Source organism: Amphiura filiformis, chromosome 16 (genome assembly GCF_039555335.1).
Source record: "Amphiura filiformis chromosome 16, Afil_fr2py, whole genome shotgun sequence".
Lineage (NCBI taxonomy): Eukaryota > Metazoa > Echinodermata > Ophiuroidea > Amphilepidida > Amphiuridae > Amphiura > Amphiura filiformis.
The window spans coordinates 58,412,489-58,435,592 of NC_092643.1; the positions used below are offsets into that span (position 1 = coordinate 58,412,489).

General features: G+C 38.6%; 1 protein-coding gene across 1 annotated transcript; it reads left to right on the forward strand.

Moving 5' to 3' along the window:
• Positions 1-9,704: 9,704 nt before the first annotated feature.
• LOC140172773 (uncharacterized) lies at positions 9,705-23,031 on the forward strand. Its single transcript, XM_072195902.1, has 3 exons — positions 9,705-9,800; positions 17,633-17,767; positions 21,017-23,031. The coding sequence occupies exons 2-3, from the start codon at positions 17,644-17,646 to the stop codon at positions 23,029-23,031; spliced, it is 2,139 nt and encodes a 712-aa protein (XP_072052003.1). The 5' UTR covers positions 9,705-9,800; positions 17,633-17,643.
• Positions 23,032-23,104: the final 73 nt, after the last annotated feature.

The window sequence follows — 23,104 nt, forward strand, 5'->3', positions numbered from 1 at the left end:
AATATTTATGAGGTGATGTCATTGACTGAATATTCATGAGGTGACGTCATTGACTATGAATATTCATGAGGTGACGTCATTGACTATGAATATTCATGAGGTGACGTCATTGACTGAATATTCATGAGGTGACGTCATTGACTATGAATATTCATGAGGTGACGTCATTGACTAGGAATTTTCATGAGGGGTGACGTCATTGACTAGGAATATTCGTGGGGTGACGTCATTGACTAGGAATATGACAACATGAGGTTGTGACGTTACTGACTATGCATATTCATGAGGTGACGTCATTGACTATGAATATTCATGAGGTGACGTCATTGACTATGAATATTCATGAGGTGACGTCATTGACTATGAATATTCATGAGGTGACGTCATTGACTAGGAATTTTCATGAGGGGTGACGTCATTGACTAGGAATATTCGTGGGGTGACGTCATTGACTAGGAATATGACAACATGAGGTTGTGACGTTACTGAATATTTATGAGGTGACGTCATTGACTATGAATATTCATGAGCTGACGTCATTGACTATGAATATTCATGAGGTGACGTCATTGACTGAATATTCATGAGGTGACGTCATTGACTATGAATATTCATGAGGTGACGTCATTGACTATGAATATTCATGAGGTGACGTCATTGACTAGGAATTTTCATGAGGGGTGACGTCATTGACTAGGAATATTCGTGGGGTGACGTCATTGACTAGGAATATGACAACATGAGGTTGTGACGTTACTGACTATGGATATTCATGAGGTGACGTCATTGACTATGAATATTCATGGGGTGACGTCATTGACTATGAATATTCATGGATGACGTCATTGACTATGAATATTCATGAGGTTACGTCTTTGACTATGAATATTCATAAGATGACGTCACTGACTATGAATATTCATGAGGTGATGTCATTGACTATGAATATTCATGAGGTGCCGTCACTATGAATATTCATGAGGTGACGTCACTGATTATGAATATTTATGAAGTGACGTCACTGATTATTCATGACGCCATTGATGATGAATATTCACGAGGTGACGTCATCTTATGAATATTCACGAAGTGACGTCATTCATCATGAATATTCACACTATTCCTCACGAATATTCATGAGATGATGTCATTCATTATGAATATTCATGGGTTGATGTTATTAAAATGGTAACATCATTCTTATGAATATTCATGAGATGACATCGTCAATTATGAATATTCATTATGATAATGTAAATTATAATTATTCAATTAATTATTAATTATGTCTTTAGTAGATAACAACTTTCGCACGATATGATGTGTTATCTTCAGTAGATGGCAACATTCACACGATATGCTATGTAGGCCTACTATCTTTAGTAGATAACAACATTCACACGATGTGCTATCTTCAGTAGATAGCAACATTCACGCGATATGTAGGGCCTACTATCTTTAGTAGATAGCAACATTAACACAACACGATATGATTTGCGGTTATCTTCAGACATAACAACATTCACACGATCTGATGTGCTATATCTTATGTAGGCTAGATATAGATAGCAACATGATCCATACGATATGATTATGTGCTATCTTTAGTAGATAGCAACATTCACACGATCTGATGTGCTATCTTCAGTAGACAGCAACATTCACACGATATGATGTGTGCGATCTCAAGTAGATAACAACATTCACGATATGATTATGTGTTATCTTCAGTATAACTACATTCACACGATATGATATGTGCTACATTCAGTAGATAGCAACATCCACACCGTATGAATGTTTGTTTGTTTGAACGGTCGCTCCGTGCATGATGCAGTCATGTCTACAGTAGAATTCATCTCGACCTTTGCAGGACTTAAACCCCATTAAAAGCTATTAAACCAAGATAACACTCATTGAAGCAGCTCAACTGATTAAATCAGATATTCTCTGGTTGTGCACAAGTGTCTGTTTTCAATGTGCGACATCGCAATAAAGCTGGTATTATAGCTTCAGTTGGGTAACCGATTATAAAGGAAACGAAAGGAAACAATGGTATGTGTACCTTTGTTCACGAAATGAGACAAAGACCTGCTTTTTGTTAACCAGCATTCTTCAAAATGAGCAACATAATGATTGTTGACTTAACACGGTTTGGAAATAATTTCTTCATATTTTTGGTGTTATCTGTCGTTTACATATCCTTCCTAAAACACAAAAGTGCGACCCTCTCCAAACATCTAAATTAGCTAAAAATTTAGGACATGTTACAAAACTATATTTTCTAGAACCTATTTAGAATAGTTTAAATGTAGCTTTTACCGTTTTTTTGTGCATCCTTCAGAAGTGAGCGGTCCGATACCAATATTTTCGGTCAAATCTCCATTCAATTAACACGGGGAGTTGGCTAGCTATGCCTTGCCCTCACTCATATTTTACAAAAGTGCGACCATTTCTGAACATCTAACCTAGCTGTAATTTTAGGTCATGTTAGAGAAATATATTTGCTAGAAGTTTTGGAGAATAAATAAAATATTGGCTGGTTATTTTTCACACAGTGATGTTAACTAGGCAAGTGTCCATTCTTCCAACATACATCATTTGTAGAGGTCACGCGTCAATGGTGAGAGCACTGTGTATTGTGTATAGGAAAACTGACAGTAACTGCAGTATGGTACCGTATAGGCCAAGGCTATATAGAGGCCTTGCATGTGACGTATCATCCCGCAAATATGGCGGACTACTCAAATGCATTCAACAAAAGCATGATTGCAATCTACCGTGACAGTTCGTCTCACACAAACCCTGCACTACGATCAAATAGGTTGATGACAACATTTGATTGAATGGACTACCTCCGCCATAACTACGGTGAAGGACACCGGCTCAAATCCTTTGTTTGGAGCCAATCGATAATTTCATGCAGGGCCTCTATAGATAGCAACGTGCACACGATAGGCCTATGATTATGCGCTATCTTCATGGTCACGATCTGAAATGTGCTATCTTCAGTAGGCCTAGATAGCAATATTAACACGATATGATTTTGGGCTATGTTCAGTAGATATATTCACACGATATGATTATGCACATGTGCTATATCTTCAGTAGCAACATTCACACGATATGATTATGTGCTCTCAAAGATTCTGAAAAACTTGTCGTTCAAAGCTGGGGTGGTTTTGTTTTTGTTTGTTTTTTGGTTACACAGTGCAGTGGTCAAAAATGAAAAATGCCCGAACTAGCCTAGTCTCAGTCATACACTATGGAAGCAAGTCAAAATCAAAATCACGCTGTCTGGAAAGTTACTGATAGTTCGGCGATAAAGTTCAACCAAGGATGATCTCCTGGATGGGGCAGCTTTAATTAGCATGAGGCCGCATTGATATGTAAATAGCGTATTGTTATTTAAATTTGTGCCCAGACGTATTGAGGGCGACAGTCATGTTATCCAGACGGAGAATGGCTGCATATGCCGGGCATGTCAATTTGCTGAGTGAAGGCTGATAATCACCTTTCTGATAAGCTAGTATATTTCGTGTACCAGTTGGTTATAACAAAAAATTAGTATCATATTAAATATATTAAATGTATAATCTTTGAAATTTACATGAATTTGAAGAGCAGAGCTTCGAAATGTAGCTAAGTCAGGTGATGTGAAATTCTGCTGCGTGACCCCCTCTGCGTGGTAGAATTATATTCATAAAACATTGAATTTAACAGATATCATGGGTAGCCAACCACGATTTATCAGCATTTAAAATATATGCTAATTAACAAAGATAAATAATAAAGAGTACAAATGGCAATTAACTAGTAAACAAGCATGAAATCTTAAAATGTTGCCACGTGATTTCCCGAACACATGATATGTCACATGTGACCACTATTCAGATTTACCGTAAATATTTGGAGTATACTTGCACATCATGCACATACACTGTGCATTTCTTTACTTCCGTATAAAATCAATAATTCATGCTGGGAGCCAAGTAACATTGTCTGCTCAGTGCAAATTGGTATTTTATTTTACTTGAGAGCATAATAGAAATACATAAAGAGGGCGCAACACTAAATCACTCCGCATTTTATGTAACAACGAAATTCGGCTAATATAGTCCATAGTGAATATGAGATTGCAGCGACCATATCTACCGACATGTTCACTTTAAATCACTCAATATCGGCTCATATGAATTCGACAAGTGTCTTTAATGATAACATGCAGATAAAAACTGAACAATTGATCTCAAAAGCAATTCTCTGTGGCGGATTAAGAGAAAACCCGATTTTGAAATGTGAGTGGTGAGTTTAGCATATTTTTTAGCTCTTTTTTTGCACCGCAAATTAGCGAAAAAAGTCAATGGTCATCGATATATGCCGACAAAAGTTTTGGAATCTAGAGAAACAGAGCTTTAATTTGATACCAAATTTATTTTGCCAAGTATTGCAGGGACGCCAGAAATGGCGCTTGAAGTAGGCCGAAATCACACGTTATCCTATGGGGCGCTGAATTAGTGCTGCGCCTCCCTTGTAACGGCCGTCATTATGAACGCGTTCCTTTTACATTCTTCGCGCAAAATAAGAGACGCGCTTCACAAAATGTGTTCTAATTCCATCATGATGATAAACAAATATTACAAAAAGTCATCCTCATGAAAAATTATTGGAAAAAAACACTTTATTGGCCGAGTAGGCGCCTTCAAAGTCAAGAAATGCGTCCAAAAATCCTCAAAAAGGTTCATAAATGGATTTTAAGGTTAATAGACATTGTTAATCTGCATGAAGCCGTTTTGCTGAATATTCAGTAGGCCTACTCAAAAAGATCGCAATTGTTACTACTGGAACGGGGGGGGGGTATTTATACTTGAGACTCAGTAATAAATGATTTCCAAAAGAAAATGGCAACACTGATAATCTAGAAAAGAAATTAATCTTGGTTCAAAGACGTGCTCAAATTGTCGTCTGTCACTAATTTTGTGAGTTTTGTATAAACTTTCGCATATTGGAGGAAAAGTCGAAATATTCGATTTTCGGCATTTCGGCACTGATCTTTAAAACATCATTTCTCTTGAACGGAATGTCGCAGAGCCATGAAATCTTCGGTGTTGAGCTCCAAATTTTCTCTAGTTTACTTAATGAGTAATAAATGTGGATTTTGAAAACTTTTAACACCTTATAAGAGGGCGCAACACTAAATCACTCCGCATTTTATGTAACAACGAAATTCGGCTAATATAGTCCATAGTGAATATGAGATTGCAGCGACCATATCTACCGACATGTTCACTTTAAATCACTCAATATCGGCTCATATGAATTCGACAAGTGTCTTTAATGATAACATGCAGATAAAAACTGAACAATTGATCTCAAAAGCAATTCTCTGTGGCGGATTAAGAGAAAACCCGATTTTGAAATGTGAGTGGTGAGTTTAGCATATTTTTAGCTCTTTTTTTTGCACCGCAAATTAGCGAAAAAAGTCAATGGTCATCGATATATGCCGACAAAAGTTTTGGAATCTAGAGAAACAGAGCTTTAATTTGATACCAAATTTATTTTGCCAAGTATTGCAGGGACGCCAGAAATGGCGCTTGAAGTAGGCCGAAATCACACGTTATCCTATGGGGCGCTGAATTAGTGCTGCGCCCCTTGTAACGGCCGTCATTATGAACGCGTTCCTTTTACATTCTTCGCGCAAAATAAGAGACGCGCTTCACAAAATGTGTTCTAATTCCATCATGATGATAAACAAATATTACAAAAAGTCATCCTCATGAAAAATTATTGGAAAAACACTTTATTGGCCGAGTAGGCGCCTTCAAAGTCAAGAAATGCGTCCAAAATCCTCAAAAGGTTCATAAATGGATTTTAAGGTTAATAGACATTGTTAATCTGCATGAAGCCGTTTTGCTGAATATTCAGTAGGCCTACTCAAAAGATCGCAATTGTTACTACTGGAACGGGGGGGGGTATTTATACTTGAGACTCAGTAATAAATGATTTCCAAAAGAAAATGGCAACACTGATAATCTAGAAAAGAAATTAATCTTGGTTCAAAGACGTGCTCAAATTGTCGTCTGTCACTAATTTTGTGAGTTTTGTATAAACTTTCGCATATTGGAGGAAAAGTCGAAATATTCGATTTTCGGCATTTCGGCACTGATCTTTAAAACATCATTTCTCTTGAACGGAATGTCGCAGAGCCATGAAATCTTCGGTGTTGAGCTCCAAATTTTCTCTAGTTTACTTAATGAGTAATAAATGTGGATTTTGAAAACTTTTAACACCTTATAAGAGGGCGCAACACTAAATCACTCCGCATTTTATGTAACAACGAAATTCGGCTAATATAGTCCATAGTGAATATGAGATTGCAGCGACCATATCTACCGACATGTTCACTTTAAATCACTCAATATCGGCTCATATGAATTCGACAAGTGTCTTTAATGATAACATGCAGATAAAAACTGAACAATTGATCTCAAAAGCAATTCTCTGTGGCGGATTAAGAGAAAACCCGATTTTGAAATGTGAGTGGTGAGTTTAGCATATTTTTAGCTCTTTTTTTTGCACCGCAAATTAGCGAAAAAAGTCAATGGTCATCGATATATGCCGACAAAAGTTTTGGAATCTAGAGAAACAGAGCTTTAATTTGATACCAAATTTATTTTGCCAAGTATTGCAGGGACGCCAGAAATGGCGCTTGAAGTAGGCCGAAATCACACGTTATCCTATGGGGCGCTGAATTAGTGCTGTGCCCCCTTGTAACGGCCGTCATTATGAACGCGTTCCTTTTACATTCTTCGCGCAAAATAAGAGACGCGCTTCACAAAATGTGTTCTAATTCCATCATGATGATAAACAAATATTACAAAAAGTCATCCTCATGAAAAATTATTGGAAAAAACACTTTATTGGCCGAGTAGGCGCCTTCAAAGTCAAGAAATGCGTCCAAAAATCCTCAAAAAGGTTCATAAATGGATTTTAAGGTTAATAGACATTGTTAATCTGCATGAAGCCGTTTTGCTGAATATTCAGTAGGCCTACTCAAAAAGATCGCAATTGTTACTACTGGAACGGGGGGGTATTTATACTTGAGACTCAGTAATAAATGATTTCCAAAAGAAAATGGCAACACTGATAATCTAGAAAAGAAATTAATCTTGGTTCAAAGACGTGCTCAAATTGTCGTCTGTCACTAATTTTGTGAGTTTTGTATAAACTTTCGCATATTGGAGGAAAAGTCGAAATATTCGATTTTCGGCATTTCGGCACTGATCTTTAAAACATCATTTCTCTTGAACGGAATGTCGCAGAGCCATGAAATCTTCGGTGTTGAGCTCCAAATTTTCTCTAGTTTACTTAATGAGTAATAAATGTGGATTTTGAAAACTTTTAACACCTTATAAGAGGGCGCAACACTAAATCACTCCGCATTTTATGTAACAACGAAATTCGGCTAATATAGTCCATAGTGAATATGAGATTGCAGCGACCATATCTACCGACATGTTCACTTTAAATCACTCAATATCGGCTCATATGAATTCGACAAGTGTCTTTAATGATAACATGCAGATAAAAACTGAACAATTGATCTCAAAAGCAATTCTCTGTGGCGGATTAAGAGAAAACCCGATTTTGAAATGTGAGTGGTGAGTTTAGCATATTTTTAGCTCTTTTTTTTTGCACCGCAAATTAGCGAAAAAAGTCAATGGTCATCGATATATGCCGACAAAAGTTTTGGAATCTAGAGAAACAGAGCTTTAATTTGATACCAAATTTATTTTGCCAAGTATTGCAGGGACGCCAGAAATGGCGCTTGAAGTAGGCCGAAATCACACGTTATCCTATGGGGCGCTGAATTAGTGCTGCGCCCCCTAAAGACGAATAAGGCGCCATGATGGAAGGTCAGGTCGGGTATCAAAGGTTATTATAACTTAAATACTACTTGTATTTCCCACCTTGCCTCTGTCACATATTTCCTTCATATTATTGACAGCAAGTCCTAATTTTGACTTTGCTATTGCAAAATGTCATTTCATATCAAATTAGTAGACTTTCTTTGAAAAAACATATCACTGGTGCCTGATGGGAATACCCGTCCGCCATTTCATTAAACTGGATCGTTTTCGCCTGTTTTGTGCCCAGATGTATTGGGGCGCGCTATGCTCTCATTGAACAGGCAAAGTTCGCAAAACTAACAACGTTGTTATTTGCCAAACTCAATTAACATGATCCAAGGGGTCGAACATGAATTATTCATAACGAGCTATAACAGATCGATAACTGGCCTCACTTTCTAGCTAGTAAACCAGCTGAATTTTTCATAGATTTTGCGTTGCTAATAGAACAACCGTGAATTTAGTGTCACCCCCTTGGTTCAACCCCATTCCAGCCTATGTTGATCATGATGATAAGGCTAAGAAGCTATCTAGGCCTACTTTTTAGTTTAATCTGCAGCTGATTTCAGTAGGCCTACTGATGAAGTAGGCCTATAGCTATCTGGTGCTTTTAAGGGTATGATGAAGTAGGCATAGGCTACCGTAGTTACATACTGCAGTTACTGTCCGTTTTCCTATACACAATACACAGTGCTCTCACCATTGACGTGTGACCTCAACAAATGATGTATGTTGGGAGAATGGACACTTGCCTAGTTAACATCACTGTGTGAAAAATAACCAGCCAATATTTTATTTATTCTCCAAAACTTCTAGCAAATATATTTCTCTAACATGACCTAAAATTACAGCTAGGTTAGATGTTCAGAAATGGTCGCACTTTTGTAAAATATGAGTGAGGGCAAGGCATAGCTAGCCAACTCCCCGTGTTAATTGAATGGAGATTTGACCGAAAATATTGGTATCGGACCGCTCACTTCTGAAGGATGCCACAAAAAAACGGTAAAAGCTACATTTAAATTATTCTAAATAGGTTCTAGAAAATAAAGTTTTGTAACATGTCCTAAATTTTTAGCTAATTTAGATGTTTGGAGAGGGTCGTACTTTTGTGTTTTAGGAAGGATATGTAAACGACAGATAGGCCCTAACACCAAAAATATGAAGAAATTATTTCCAAACTGTGTTAAGTCAACAATCATTATGTTGCTCATTTTGAAGAATGCTGGTTAACAAAAAGCAGTTCTTTGTGTCATTTCGTGAACAATGGTACACATACCATTGTTTCCTTTCGTTTCCTTTATAATCGGTTACCCAACTGAAGCTGTAATACCAGCTTTATTGCGATGTCGCACATTGAAAACAGACACTTGTACACAACCAGAGAAGATCTGATTTAATCAGTTGTGCTGCTTCAATGAGTGTTATCTTGGTTTAATAGCTTTTAATGGGGTTTAAGTCCTGCAAAGGTCGAGATGAATTCTACTGTAGACATGACTGCATCATGATCATTCTACTGAGACTACTGCTGAAGCGGAAAAAGGTTTTTAGGCAGGTCAAGGGGGTGGGGATTTTTGGCAGACCAAGAATTCGCCACCCCGCCCAGGGGGGGTATTGCCGGGGGTATTGCTATTCATTTGTAATTTCACAGAAACTACATTAGTTTTATTTATAAAACTCCATTCAATATTACTACTAGGCCTGCCTATCATGCCATTCAGATCTGGTCTGTCCCAGGCCTGGTCTGACCATTTTTTAAATGTAATATCGCCCTCTATAGGTTGGTCCGAGTCGAGTCTGCAGAATTCGGCATGTTTGGGAAGAAATTCAACGGGATTGTTGATTTTTAGCCGAGCGACAGAGCAGTTTTCTTCTCCTGATCTGAAAAGAATCGTGAGTAATGAGTCTGAAGTTCTGAAGGAATTATTTCTTCAGTTAGACTGACCTCTATAGCATGTATAAATGGACGCAGTTGGTGCCAACAATGTCAATGTTTTTTGACTTTGTCACTGATACTGTTTGTTTGTAATTTTTAAGCTTACTCAACTCAAATCTCAATCAGACGCTTTTCACTGGCACTGATAACATTACTGGCTTCTGTCTTCAGTAGTTCATACTCCTTTTACAGTCTGGTGGACTAAAATAGGAGACTAACCGGCGATGGATTGATAGAGGAGCACAGGCGTGTATCACTGTATGCCACGTCTACTATGGAGGCTAAACGGCTCCCGTCTCCCACTTATTTTCACCCTTGAGAGGGAGCCTATAGTCAGTGTTGCCAAAACCTTTCAGTGTCAAGGCGCGGCGCATTGACTCGCCAGGCCGCGGTAAAGGATTCTCAAGTAGCCCAATTTTTAGCGTTAAAAAGTGCCCAACTGCGGATATTTGGGCGGATTTACCCAATTTAGAACGCATAAAACACCCAATTGGGCGGAAAAGCACTTGACTTTGAAACTTCCGGTACTTACTGGGAAGTTACTGACCGATCAATAAATGGTCACAAAACCCATTGTAATTTCAATTTGGAGCTTCAAAGACTCAAAACCTTTATAAATCGGCTAAATTGAAAGGAAAATACATCAAATTAGTGCCGCGGCCTGAGACTGGCAAAAGTAGCCCAATTTTAGACAAGTAGCGGCATGCTTTTTTGAGTAGCGGCAAGTGATCGCCAAGTAGCCCAATTGTGCGCCTAAGGCGCGGCGTTGGCATCACTGCCTATAGTAGGTATCACAGGGAAACCTCAGTTAACACATTTGTTAGTCAGTCAAAATGGCCTAAACCGGCAATACAAATTTACATTGAAATTAAAAAGAAGCTTTTTAAGAAGGAAACCTTCATAAATATGTTGTCTATACTTCACTTGACCCAATATATGATTTTTTTTGGTGATGAGAGACTCGCACATGGAATTTCAGAGAGATTTTGATAGCAGTTCCATTAAAATAAGTGCTATCGTCATGAGACTAAGATCTAGAAACACCCCGTAATGCTGTTTTGGGGAATTTTGCTAGCAGAATCTTTTTGATGAAAGTCAATCTTTGACAAGATGTAACTTTGCTACGGAAAGTGCTATGACAAAAAGGTTTTCAGTGTTGGCTTTCTTTACTCAAGGGCTTTAATTTGATATATAAAATGATGCAGTTTGATGGCAAATTCACCTGGCATACCTACCAATAGCCATGTATGTACGTCATCCACCAGTGGAGCTCCTGCGCCCCTCCGCAGAACTTCCGGTAGTGGATGTTCTGCGCTCGGGGGCGCAGAACATCCACTGTCGGAGTTGATGCGCCCGGGCGCAGTCCCTTATATGTATTAAACGGTGGCTCATTGCTGCGCTCGGGCGCAAAACATCCACTGTTGGAGTAACTGCGCTCGGAAGTAAAATAATAGATTTTCATATTATAATAACGGTGGATCATTGCTGCGCTCGGGCGCAGAACATCCACTGTTGGAGTAACTGCGCCGGAAGCAAAATAATAGATTTTCTTATTATAATAACGGTGGATCATTTCTGCGCCGAGCGCAGAACATCCACTGTTGGAGTAACTGCGCCGGAAGCAAAATAATACATTTTCTTATTATAATAACGGTGGATAATTTCTGCGCTCCTGCGTAAAATATCCACTGTCGGAGTTGATGCGCCTGGGCGCAGTCCCTTATATGTAACGGTGGATCATTGTTGCTGCGCGGGCGCAGAACATCCACTGTTGGAGTAACTGCGCCGGAAGTAAAATAATAGATTTTCATATTATAATAACGGTGGATCATTGCTGCGCTCGGGCGCAGAACATCCACTGTTGGAGTAACTGCGTTCGGAAGCAAAATAATAGATTTTCTTATTATAATAACGGTGGATAATTTCTGCGCTTGGGTGCAGAACATCCACTGTTGAAGTTGATGCGCCCGGGCACAGTCCCTTATATGTAACGGTGGATCAATGCTGCGCTCGGGCGCAGAACATCCACATTTGGATTTACTGCGCTCGGAAGCAATATAATACATTTTCTTATTAGGCCTATATTAATAAATAATGCATGAGCGCAGAAATGATCCACCAGTATTATAATAAGAAAATCTATTATTTTGCTTCCGAGCGCAGCAACTCCGACAGTGGATTCTCTGCGCTCGAGCGCAGAACATCCACTACCGGAAGTTCTGCGGAGGGGCGCAGGAGCTCCACTGGTGGATCACGTACATAACTCCTATAGCCTTAACAACCCCACACAAATTATCTCACTCCTATAAGGTCGCATGTCACAAATAGGTCACCCAAAAATGGAGGAGCCGTAACATGAAAATGCTTTCTTCCCACTTCCAAGTTTAATTTATTCTAGAAGTATAATACCTATTTTAGAAAGTTTGGTGTCGTTTTATAGATAATTATGTTCTTTGTCAATTTATGCAAAAAACCCCAAGTCAATTGGACAACTACTTTGAGAGTTATACTTCAATATGTAAGATGTGTCAATGGAGGAGCCGGGGCGGACGTGAGCCGGGGCGGGTGAGCCCCATAGGGTTGTACACAAAATTGTGAAAATATGGCAAACTTCAAACCTTTGTATCTTAAAAAGTACAACTAGCATGGACCACAAATTGCACATTTAACCCCAGACGGAGACAATGACACATAAGGCAACAGCAAATTTTGGTAATACTTATTGGCCATCAGGATAGACAATAATTTTATTTTCATAAACAAAGATTTCAGCCATTGTATCATTACAAGCAAAGGCTATGCTGCTATTATATATAAAAATTAGCATTATAATGAATTTTGACCGCGCATGTCGGGAGCTTATCATTTATTTGCTATTTTATATCAACAAAGATATTTGAGATTCCAAGATGAAAGCAAAATGCTCAACCCAATTTCTGTTCTACAGTAACACTACTGAGGAATCTGAATCCCAAAGCAATCCAGGGGAAAATTAATACAAATCTTAACGGAATTCCAAGATAAAAGTAAAAATACTCAACCCAATTTCTGTTCTACAGTGAATACCCGACAGAAGAATCCAAATCCCATAAAAAATTTTGTTACCCATATAATTATTTGTGCTCAAATAGCATGCCTAAAGCATGCTTCATATCGTGCAACTATTTAATTTGTTTTCCTTAATTATGTAAGGAAAGCAGTACCTGCCTTTTTTTAAAAACAACTTATGATTTGCTTGAAATAAAGTTATGTGCTTGCATTAACATATTTGACAAACACATAGGCTCCCCTAAAATTGGGAGAGGTGGGTGGGAATTAAAATTTTGTGTCTATCCATTCTGGAAACCAATAATGTAATGAAGACAAAACACCACGACAGTGACCAGCGCAGACGAGAGGGCAGCTCTCATTGGTCAACACACGATGCTGTCACGCTGCTATGGCAACACCCGGCCGGGAACACACAGACCCGATCGGTATGAACCGGTATTGCTTCCGCGTGGGGTCAAATTTGTTTTCTTATCGTTTCACGTTAGAAAACTTTAATATCATCCTGGATTGTTAATCTACCTCATAGTAGATCAACTGTATCAAAAGATGTAACTAATTAGTTGCCTAATTAAATGCTAATTAAGACAGTTTTCCCTATATGTTACTGTACAAAGTGTGCACGTAATGCTCCAACATTTCTAAATGGCCTATCTCTTGCCCGAGTCACCCTGCTTATTCAAAAGTACACATATTTTTAAGGAAATTTGATGAGGAATTCAATTATGCTATTAGTTTTAGTGCCAGACATGGAGGAAAAAAGTTTTGATTGATAATGTCATACAAATTGTAAAATTATTCTACAATTTTTGACCACCCAAGGACACTCGGCACAAATTGAAAGACCATTCAACTCTCGACAAAAGAATGCATGCATGTCAGGTCATACGACACCAATTTGGTGTTTGTTATGACACCAATTTGGTGTTTGTTATGCTGCTCGAAATTAGTACCTTACAGTCTATGTCTGGCAACGTACATACGTTAAGTAGGTATGCCAGGCAAACACATTTGCTAGTCAGCCAAATTTGCCGACAATGTCAATGCATTTTTACATAGAAATTTAAAACAACTGGCCGAAGAAAGAAACCTACATAAATATGTTTTCTATACTTCACTTGACCCAAATATATGATTTTTATGGTGATAAGTCACTCGCACATGGAATTTTAGAGGATTTTGATAGCAGTTCCATTAAAAAAGCTGCTATCATAATGAGACTAAGATCTAGAAACACCCCCGAAATGCCGTTTTGGGGAATTTTGCTAGCTGAATCTTTTTGACATTGTTTGATGAAAGTCAATCTTTGACAAGATGTAACTTTGCTACGGAAAGTGTTATATGAAAAAAAGGTTTTCAGTTTTGGCTTTGTTTACTCAAGGGCTTTAATTTGATATATAAAATGATGCAGTTTGATGGCAAATTTGAATTCACCTAGCATACCTACGTTAAGGTTTTAATTGTTAATTGACTTAAATATTACATGTTTACACCAACACTCCAACAACGTACTTAAAAGTATACGTGGGAAATACAACCAATACAAGATACAACCGAACAGGCTTTTCCATACAGTGAACAATAAACAAGAAATGGAATCCAATGTTAACATATCTGCACAAGCGACTGATAGCCTATCTTTAGTATTGATGCTTTCAGGCTTTAAATGATAGCAAGAAATGGAAATCGCCCCAAAGGAAAGATTTTAATCGTGAAATTGAGCGCCACATCTTATGGATTCACATTATCCTCCGGCGGAACTGTCAAACTGTCAATTACAACGTCTACTAGTGGACTGGTTTTTAAATCCACTCTCATCAAACTAATCAAAACTGTAAACTACAATTTTATCCAAAAAATCAACAGAAGAAATACTAAATATTGCTTAGTTTCAATGATGCTTACCGATCGAGTTGCCTTGATGGTGTATTTCCGATCATTTTGCAACGTGGTTGAAAAATATTTCCAAGACGCGAGTATCGCCATTATGCATGGCCCGGTAACCTGGATAAAATTTAACACAATCAATCGTCCAATCCTAGTTCACCTGAGTGATCATGTGGTTTGCCAAATGAAGCCGAATGAACGGTATCGGTGTCGGAACAAGGATTGTTACTTGTAAACAAATCGTTTCGCCGGCACGTTTCAAGAAATTAATTTTACAATCTTTTGATAATTAGTTAGGGATCGTTTTATTTTAACCTCTGGCATGAGAGATTGAGAATGTGGGTTAAAGATAAGCCACTCTGTGTTCTCATTTTGCAACTAAAATAGGCTTCTCATAAAGCTTAAATTTGCGGGCCATTATGCTGGCCATCCATGTATTTGAAACATGGCGGATATACCAAGCCTCACTACGTTCGGGTCTGTGAGGGTGCTCGACCAGGCATACTTAAAAGTTTTAATAGTCAACCCAATCATCACGCTTTTGCATCTCTTACACCGCATTGCGCCATGTTATCAGCTGAAAAACGTTTACAGATGAATTTTACTTTGTAATCTAAATCTAATCGCTTTTCAAAAGAATATGTTTAAAAAATAAAGCATACTTGGTCAGTATTTTGCATTGAAATAGTGGAAAAATTATGCACCGAATGGCTTCAATTGGACCTTCATTTTGCAACATTTCTGAGGAGGGAAAACTTGTTCACGAAAGGCTTCATAGACCGTCATAATTCACAAGCATTCGGCTTTTTGAAACTAATATTTTACACACTAGTGCCAAAATGGTCCACCAAATCGCTTCAATTAGGTCTTCATTTTGCACAAGTTTCTTACTTCTGAGGGGGGCACATCCCCCCCCTCAGACACCCCCCTGCATAGTGGATGAACAAGTGGTCATATTCGCTTTCGACATTTAACAATTTGTGTTTTAAAACATAAATCATAGGGAAAACTTGTTCACAAAAGGCTTTGTGGATCGGCATTTCACAATTTTTCGGCTTTTTCAGACTAAAATTGTACACACTAATAATACCGAAATAGTCCACAAAATCACTTCAATTAGGTACGGTATTCATTTTGCAAAATTTCCTACTTCTGAGGGGGGCACATCCCCCCTCAAAACCCCCCTGGCGTCGCGCAAGAGAGATGCGATGTCCGCTACGCGGCCATTTTTCAAATTTATCATTGCTTTATCATCACATCCCCCTTGAAAAATTCCTGCGTACGCTACTGGTTTGTGTGTTTGAAGATGCAAAATTAACAATAAGGCGCCCCGGTTTTACCGCCGTCATCATCACGACACTTGTAAACAAACCGTGCCTGAGTTTGATTGACAGATGATGTCAGACGCAAACTAGTCTTTTTATCTCTGTCTTTCATTATATTTGATCAAATATGATAAGTCAAGTGGCTTAGCACTTTTAAGTATCTCGATTAAAATCGAGATATCTATCCTCAATCCAGACCACTGATGATCGGCGATGGATAGAAGAAAGAGCTGCCAGCTATCTCAAATTAAGTCAGAATCAGCGAAGTGTGACGGTGATACTATGTGACACCTGTTTGGTCAAACCCCACCCTTTTTATTTTTCCACCACGCTTTTAAGCCAGACACCCTTTTTACCAGGTATTGAACCCCTACCCTTTATTATCGGTATTGCAAATTTACATAGTCACTTCTGGGTTCTCACTATCTGCACCATCATTGTCCATTTCAGAGTCTGAATTGATGTAGAATCTATCCTCATCTAACAAACACTCATGATTTTCTTCTTCATCTGAAACATTTGCATCATTATTGGCACAATTACTCGCCCCAAAAGGTCCCTGAACGAACTGTGCATCGCTATTTTCGAACTCATTTTCATCAATGTTTTTGAAGATATCATCAAATTACTGGGTCATTTTTTTTTCAATTGATAGCTTTACCCACACGCTTTATATTTCACTCCCACGCTTTTCAGAAACCCACACTTTATACAGCAAAATTTTAACCCCACCCTTTTTACCGATTTTCAGAATTTCAAACCCAAAGTTGATTCAATAGATTGAGAGCACATTCATGAGATGCAAATCTCTTTTCTGTGACTATTCAATTCTCGATCACTGAAAATGAAGATGATGAATAGAAATTATGGCAGTCAACAATCTTGTGCGAAAATCGTTGGGACAGATGATATTTGAAAGATCAAATTCCTGTGAATTGAACATGATGCTGAAAATACATGATAGGTTTCATAGGTCATGTTATGTATTTGTTTATTCCTCTCCCCCTCGCCCCCGAAGCAATGTTGGAGCACAGATTGAGCTCAACCACTTTCCACTATTTTTCACAATTCAACATTGAATAAGGGGAGCGGGGATGCGTGAAATAAACAAACTGTCCTAATATTAATAATATGAATTTGCATATATCTTTATATTAAAAATAAAAGGATAAAAACCGTGTATAAAAAGATGGCAAATTTATTAATCTATTCATAGCTGAAAGAATGATCAAAATCGAACAACGCGTTTAGGAGATATGGTCATATTTATGATATTAATGTTGTACTTCAACATTGAATAAGAGGAGTGAGGATGCGTGAAATCAACAAACAACATGAAAATCGCGCTGGATTGAAGGTTGTGTTGCTTGGAAGTCATGAATAGACTGGTCAGCATTGTTCTTCAGAACTAAAAAAATACTTTGATTTGGTTTCAAATTAAAATGGTAAGGAGCTGATTTTGTATGCATTTATTACCAGGAATTTCTCACTTTTATTCTCTCTGAATATGACTTCCTTCCTATTTACAGGGTTGGTTACCATGGACGCTGAAGTGGAGGACATGCATGTTTGCCTGAAATGCAACAGTTGCATCATGGGGTTGGAAAATTATGTATTACATCGTAAAACCCAGTGTCCAAGCCTGGCAGGAACTCCTACAAAAGGTAAACCTTGATTGGGGAACAATGTCATAAACCCAGTGTCCAAGTCTAGCAGCAGGTAGAAAAATCATCAGAGGCACTGAAGATTGGATGCCCCCATGCCTTTGCCATGGTGCCCCTCAAAATGTGTAATTTTGGATGTATTCTTTAGCATGTGATTCTTGCCTTGGTGCCCTAACAGGCCTTAAAAGAATTGCCTGGCTGTCCTTGCAAATGCCAAAATGAACTTTTTGCCATGTAGTCGCATCTACATACACTGACCATGGTCTTTTCAATTTAGAGAACATTAGCATTGTGCTTGCTTGATACCCTTAACCCTAACCCTACCCGTGGTTTTTGTGCTATCGGAAGGGAAAGAAGGAACGAAAAAGGAGAGAAGATGAAGAAGAAAGTCACTTGGCACCCCCGGGATTCGAGCCTGGGACCCCTCGCATGCCACGCAGAAGATCCCCAGCATGTAGCTACACAGGTGGCGTTGGCCCGCCAGCGAATCCCTGGGTATATATGACTTGGTCTGATTGCGTCATCAAGTCCCGTGGAATGCATGCACGCAGAGCGTTTTTAATAGTGAGCTTTAGTGAGTCCTAGTTATGTTAGGGTTAAGAAGGCATATAGGGAAAACATGCATGTAGCTTAACCCTAACCCTACCCGTGGTTTTTGTGCTATCGGAAGGGAAAGAAGGAACGAAAAAGGAGAGAAGATGAAGAAGAAAAGTCACTTGGCACCCCCGGGATTCGAGCCTGGGACCCCTCGCATGCCACGCAGAAGATCCCCAACATGTAGCTACACAGGTGACGTTGGCCCGGCCAACGATTCCCTGGGTATATATGACTTGGTCTGATTGCGTCATCACGTCCCGTGGAATGCATGCACGCAGAGCGTTTTTAATAGTGAGCTTTAGTGAGTCCTAGTTCTGTTAGGGTTAAAAGCTTATCCTTTTACTCAGTAAATGATGCTGCAACTATTCAAATGGCACTGAATTTCATTCAATCATCAATATCTTGGTCATTCTGATTTCTCTATAAATAAACAAGTGTCACCATACCTGCAGCTAACCAAATTCTCTGCTTCTCCATATCAATTGCATTGCTTGTAGATAATTCAACTGCTCAGTGTCAAAAGTGGGTAAGTACAATAGCTGCCATGTGCACATGAGTACAATATGCTGTGTGTAAATTGCCAAATGTTAACAGGGCAGCTGTTGGACTTACCCACTTCTGGCACTGAGCAGTCAAATTGTTTGATATGAATACTCAAACTAAGGATGTTATTTTGCCTACATTTTCATTTATCCACTTTGCAGCTTACACGCAGTAACCGATCAACTTCATTATTATGTTCTCAGGGTTATTAGGAGTTAAGAAAACCTAATAATGATAATATTGGATAGCTTATTTAGCATGATACCAAAACATACGGATTCGTCATACAAATATCGAACTCGCCGTTGGCTCGTCCGATATTTTTATGACTCATCCAATATGTTATGGTATCATGCTCAGCCATCCAATATTACAGGGTGATTTAAAATGAACTGTACCCAACTTCACCCAATTTTGTTTATATATTTGCGGAGATTGTACATAAAAAAAAAACTATCATAGAAAGCAGTGATAAGTGTTCTGTAGTAGAAATTTTGAATTTTGATTATAAGTGTTGTTTGTCAGAAGATATCGAATTTTCAAGTTATCGTTCCATTTTTAGACCAACACATGGAACTAAGTTTACCCGTGTTCTCTATCACAGTAACAAAATGCAATTACCATGACTACGTACATGTACAGCAAAACCAAGACAAATGTTATTTCGCATTATTAAATCAATAATATTGATATTCAATTACAAATATTACATGTTAAATAATACATGCAGAACAGAGGACCCGTTGACTTGAAATTGTAGAGTGAAATTTGAATTCAAATAGAAATGGTGCTAAAAATTGACCAAAATGATGTAGAACAGATAGTTTGAATAAAATACATATCCATGTGCAACATCGTTTTTGGTGTGTTTTCTAAGAATTTACTTTTCTCTGAAACCATTAGAGGTAAAGACATGATTCATTCACCAATAATAGGAAACATACTATCCTGTTACAGCTTTTAAACACAAATTATTTGAATGTCGGTAAGTATTTTATTTTAATTTTTGAAGTTGGGTACAGTTCATTTTAAATCACCCTGTATATCAAACTTGGGATGGTAATTGGATATAGTGGCCCGATGTGCTGTATACTTTTATACTTTTGTGTCATGTTATTTGCATATTTATGAATATTAATGAGCTGATTTGCATGTTTATATAGTTTCCAGGTTCCCATAGTTACAATCAAATGGGCTATTCCAGTTGAAATTCATACACCCCATTATAGAAGACACCACCTTTTAAAATCTTTCACACAGGGAGTGTGAATTTTAAATAGGGTTACCTGAAAGGGTGACTCTTCACCCATGTGTGGGAGATACGGATTGTGTCTTCCATAAGGGGTGCATGGATTTCAATAGGATAGCCCAATATGACAGATTTCCCAATAGCATTACAATACATGGCTAGCCAGATGCCCAGTGCAATAGCATGGATATTTTCCTAGCCTCCTAAAATGTGTGATTTATTCCATATTTGGTCACAGCAACTGAAAAGAGTATCTCATTGTGCTTTGCGGTACCATAATACTAATAGTACTGCACATGTGCACAAAATCCCTCACTTCAACTTTCAATTACTCATTTAAATAAAGGGATGCTTAGAATTTTGTTACAACATAAGCCATGCTGAAGTATTGTGAAACTATCCATAGCTCTCAATATCTAAATAGCAGTCAAGTTAGCTCAATCGATAAGGCGTTTCGACTATGGTGCGAGAGGTTGCGAGTTCGAACCCTGGTGGTGCCTAGTATGCTCGCGTGGAAAAATTGAGTTAGCTTGAAATTCCCTTGGACAAGGAACTCACTGCTAATTTGTCTCGTTGTTACCCGGACGAAACTCGGGGAGCTGATCCTGGTTGCGAAGGTTATTTGTGGAATGTCTAAGGTGGGCGCGCTTGAAGCAGCAAAGTCCCTGATTTGTTGTTTAATGGTTTATGGAATGATGTGGGCCATAGTGGTCAGCGACAACCTGTAAAGTGTGCTGAGGCTTGTGGATCAACGTCAGGCATTGTGCCTGTGCGTGGCGCACTATAAATCACTGCGCTTTTTTTTTTTTTTTTTTATTTAACCTAACATCATTTTCCCCTTCTTTTCATTGTTTTTTCAGCTAGTACCTCAAAAGAAGGTGGTGTCCAAGTTAAAACAACCCCTTCGCCAGTCAGGTCATCTTCATCAGCAACAGCAAAGATAACACCACCTGCTGTAAGCCCACAGGAGTCGGTAGATGTCAAGGCAGCACTTGACCAGACGAATAGAGATTTTGAGCAAAAGTATCAGCCTTTACAACAATCACATAGCGATGAACAACTTGGTGCAAAGCAGGTGGGAGGTGATTTCACTTGTCCTGGTTGCAAGAAAGGATTTGAAGTAGAACTGGCTTTCTTAGCCCATATTAGGGTTTGTGTTTGTATCGAGTGGCCGAATGTTGCTGCTGATGATGATGATACTCCTGTTGGAGATCATGTGGAACAGACACAGAAGAGAACTAAAAACCAAAAGTACGGTGAAGACCTTGATTTCAGAAACTTACAACCTGACGGTAAATTTCATTGTATCTTATGTAATTTTGAAACTGAATCGGAGCATCTTATCAGTAACCATGTGAAGAAAAAGGAACACGCAGAAGCCGTCCACAATCATGTCGAGGAGAAGCTAGGAAAACAGTTTAATTTCTTTGAGAAAAACGAGGATAACTTGTTGACCTGCGAGCCATGTTGTTGGAATGCCATGCACCGATCAGAAATGGAGTCGCATATTTGTAACAGGTTGCACCATGAATGCATCATCAATCTGATCATGCCAAACTACTCTGTATTCGGCGGAAAAGGCACAGTGGCTCATCCGGAGCAGCAACCAAAAGGGATTTTGGACCTTCACAACATTTCAGACTACAGGATTATGTCTATGAAAGAGCAGGAGGAATATATTGTTAAATACAGCAGAAAACCATATCGGGGTCATGATGGTCTATCAAAGAATAAAGTTGTGCCCGTGGAAAAACAGGAGAAAAGAGTGTTGAACAAAGCAGCCAAGGATGTCAGGATGAAGATGAGATATCAAAGAATAAAGTTGTGCCTGTTGAAAACAGGAGAAAAGAGTGTTGAACACAGCAGCCAAGGATGTCAGGGTGATGATAATGTAACAGAGAATAAAGTTGTGCCTGTTGAAAAGCAGGAGAAAAAGAGTGTTGAACACAGCAGCCGAGGATATCGGGATAATGATGTTGATAGAATGTTGAAAGAATGCAGAATTAAAGGTTGCGATGATATGTACACATGCAAAATTTGCAGTTACAGAACAGACCGCGAGTATGATATGAAAACGCATCTGGACCGAAAAAGGCATAATAAAAATGTTGCCCTTTTGAAAAAACAGGTTGCGAATAGCGGTACTATTGACCTGACTGCGGTTGCTAAGTCCAGACAGTATAATGTGGAAAGTATGAAGCGTAAACAGGGAGAACAATCTGTGGACAATTCATCAAATGCTAATTCACAAGAAGAAAATGTTGACACAGAACAGGTAGGAGAAGATGATTGTGCAACATCTGTATTAATTGAAAGCGTAGGGGACATTAATGAATCCATGCTTGATGATCAGCATGATGTCCAGTTGGAACAGGAAAGCTCAACAGAAAGAGACGCCATTAAAGAGGATGTTGAAGTCCTTGGTTCAAGAAGAAGTCTGCGAAAACGGAAAGCAAATGTTAAATATACCATAGATATGGATCTTTCAAGTGAAGAATCTGTTGGCATTATTGAAGAGCCTGTCAAGAAGACTGAGAAGCTGCCTAAGATGAAGAAGATTAAGATATCATCCAGCAAGAATCTGGAGGTATCCCCTGCCAAGAAAAGAGGCAGACCTAGGAAGCAGCTTGATATGGATCTTTCACGTGAAGAATCTGTTGAAGAGACTGTCAAGAAGACTGAGAAGCTGCCTAAGATGAAGAAGGTAAAGGCATCAACCAGCAAGAGTCTGATGACATCACCTGCAAAGAAAGTAGGTAGACCTCGTAAGGAGCGGCTTGTTACAAGCACAAAGAACCAATCGAAGTTTTTTAGCAGTATTGAATATTCGTATGCGAAATTTGTGACTCTGAATTTAGTAGTTCAACCGGGTTGAAGGAACATTATAAGGGGAAGGGACACTTACAGTGCTACGAGGAGTTAAAGTTGAAAGGGACTTTGTTGCTAGA

Bases quoted from the DNA above. Each gene is read 5' to 3' on its own strand.
- LOC140172773 (XM_072195902.1), top strand. From the start codon at position 17,644: ATGGACGCTGAAGTGGAGGACATGCATGTTTGCCTGAAATGCAACAGT. The intron at 17,768-21,016 runs GTAAACCTTGAT...TTGTTTTTTCAG, and splicing joins GGCAGGAACTCCTACAAAAG to CTAGTACCTCAAAAGAAGGT.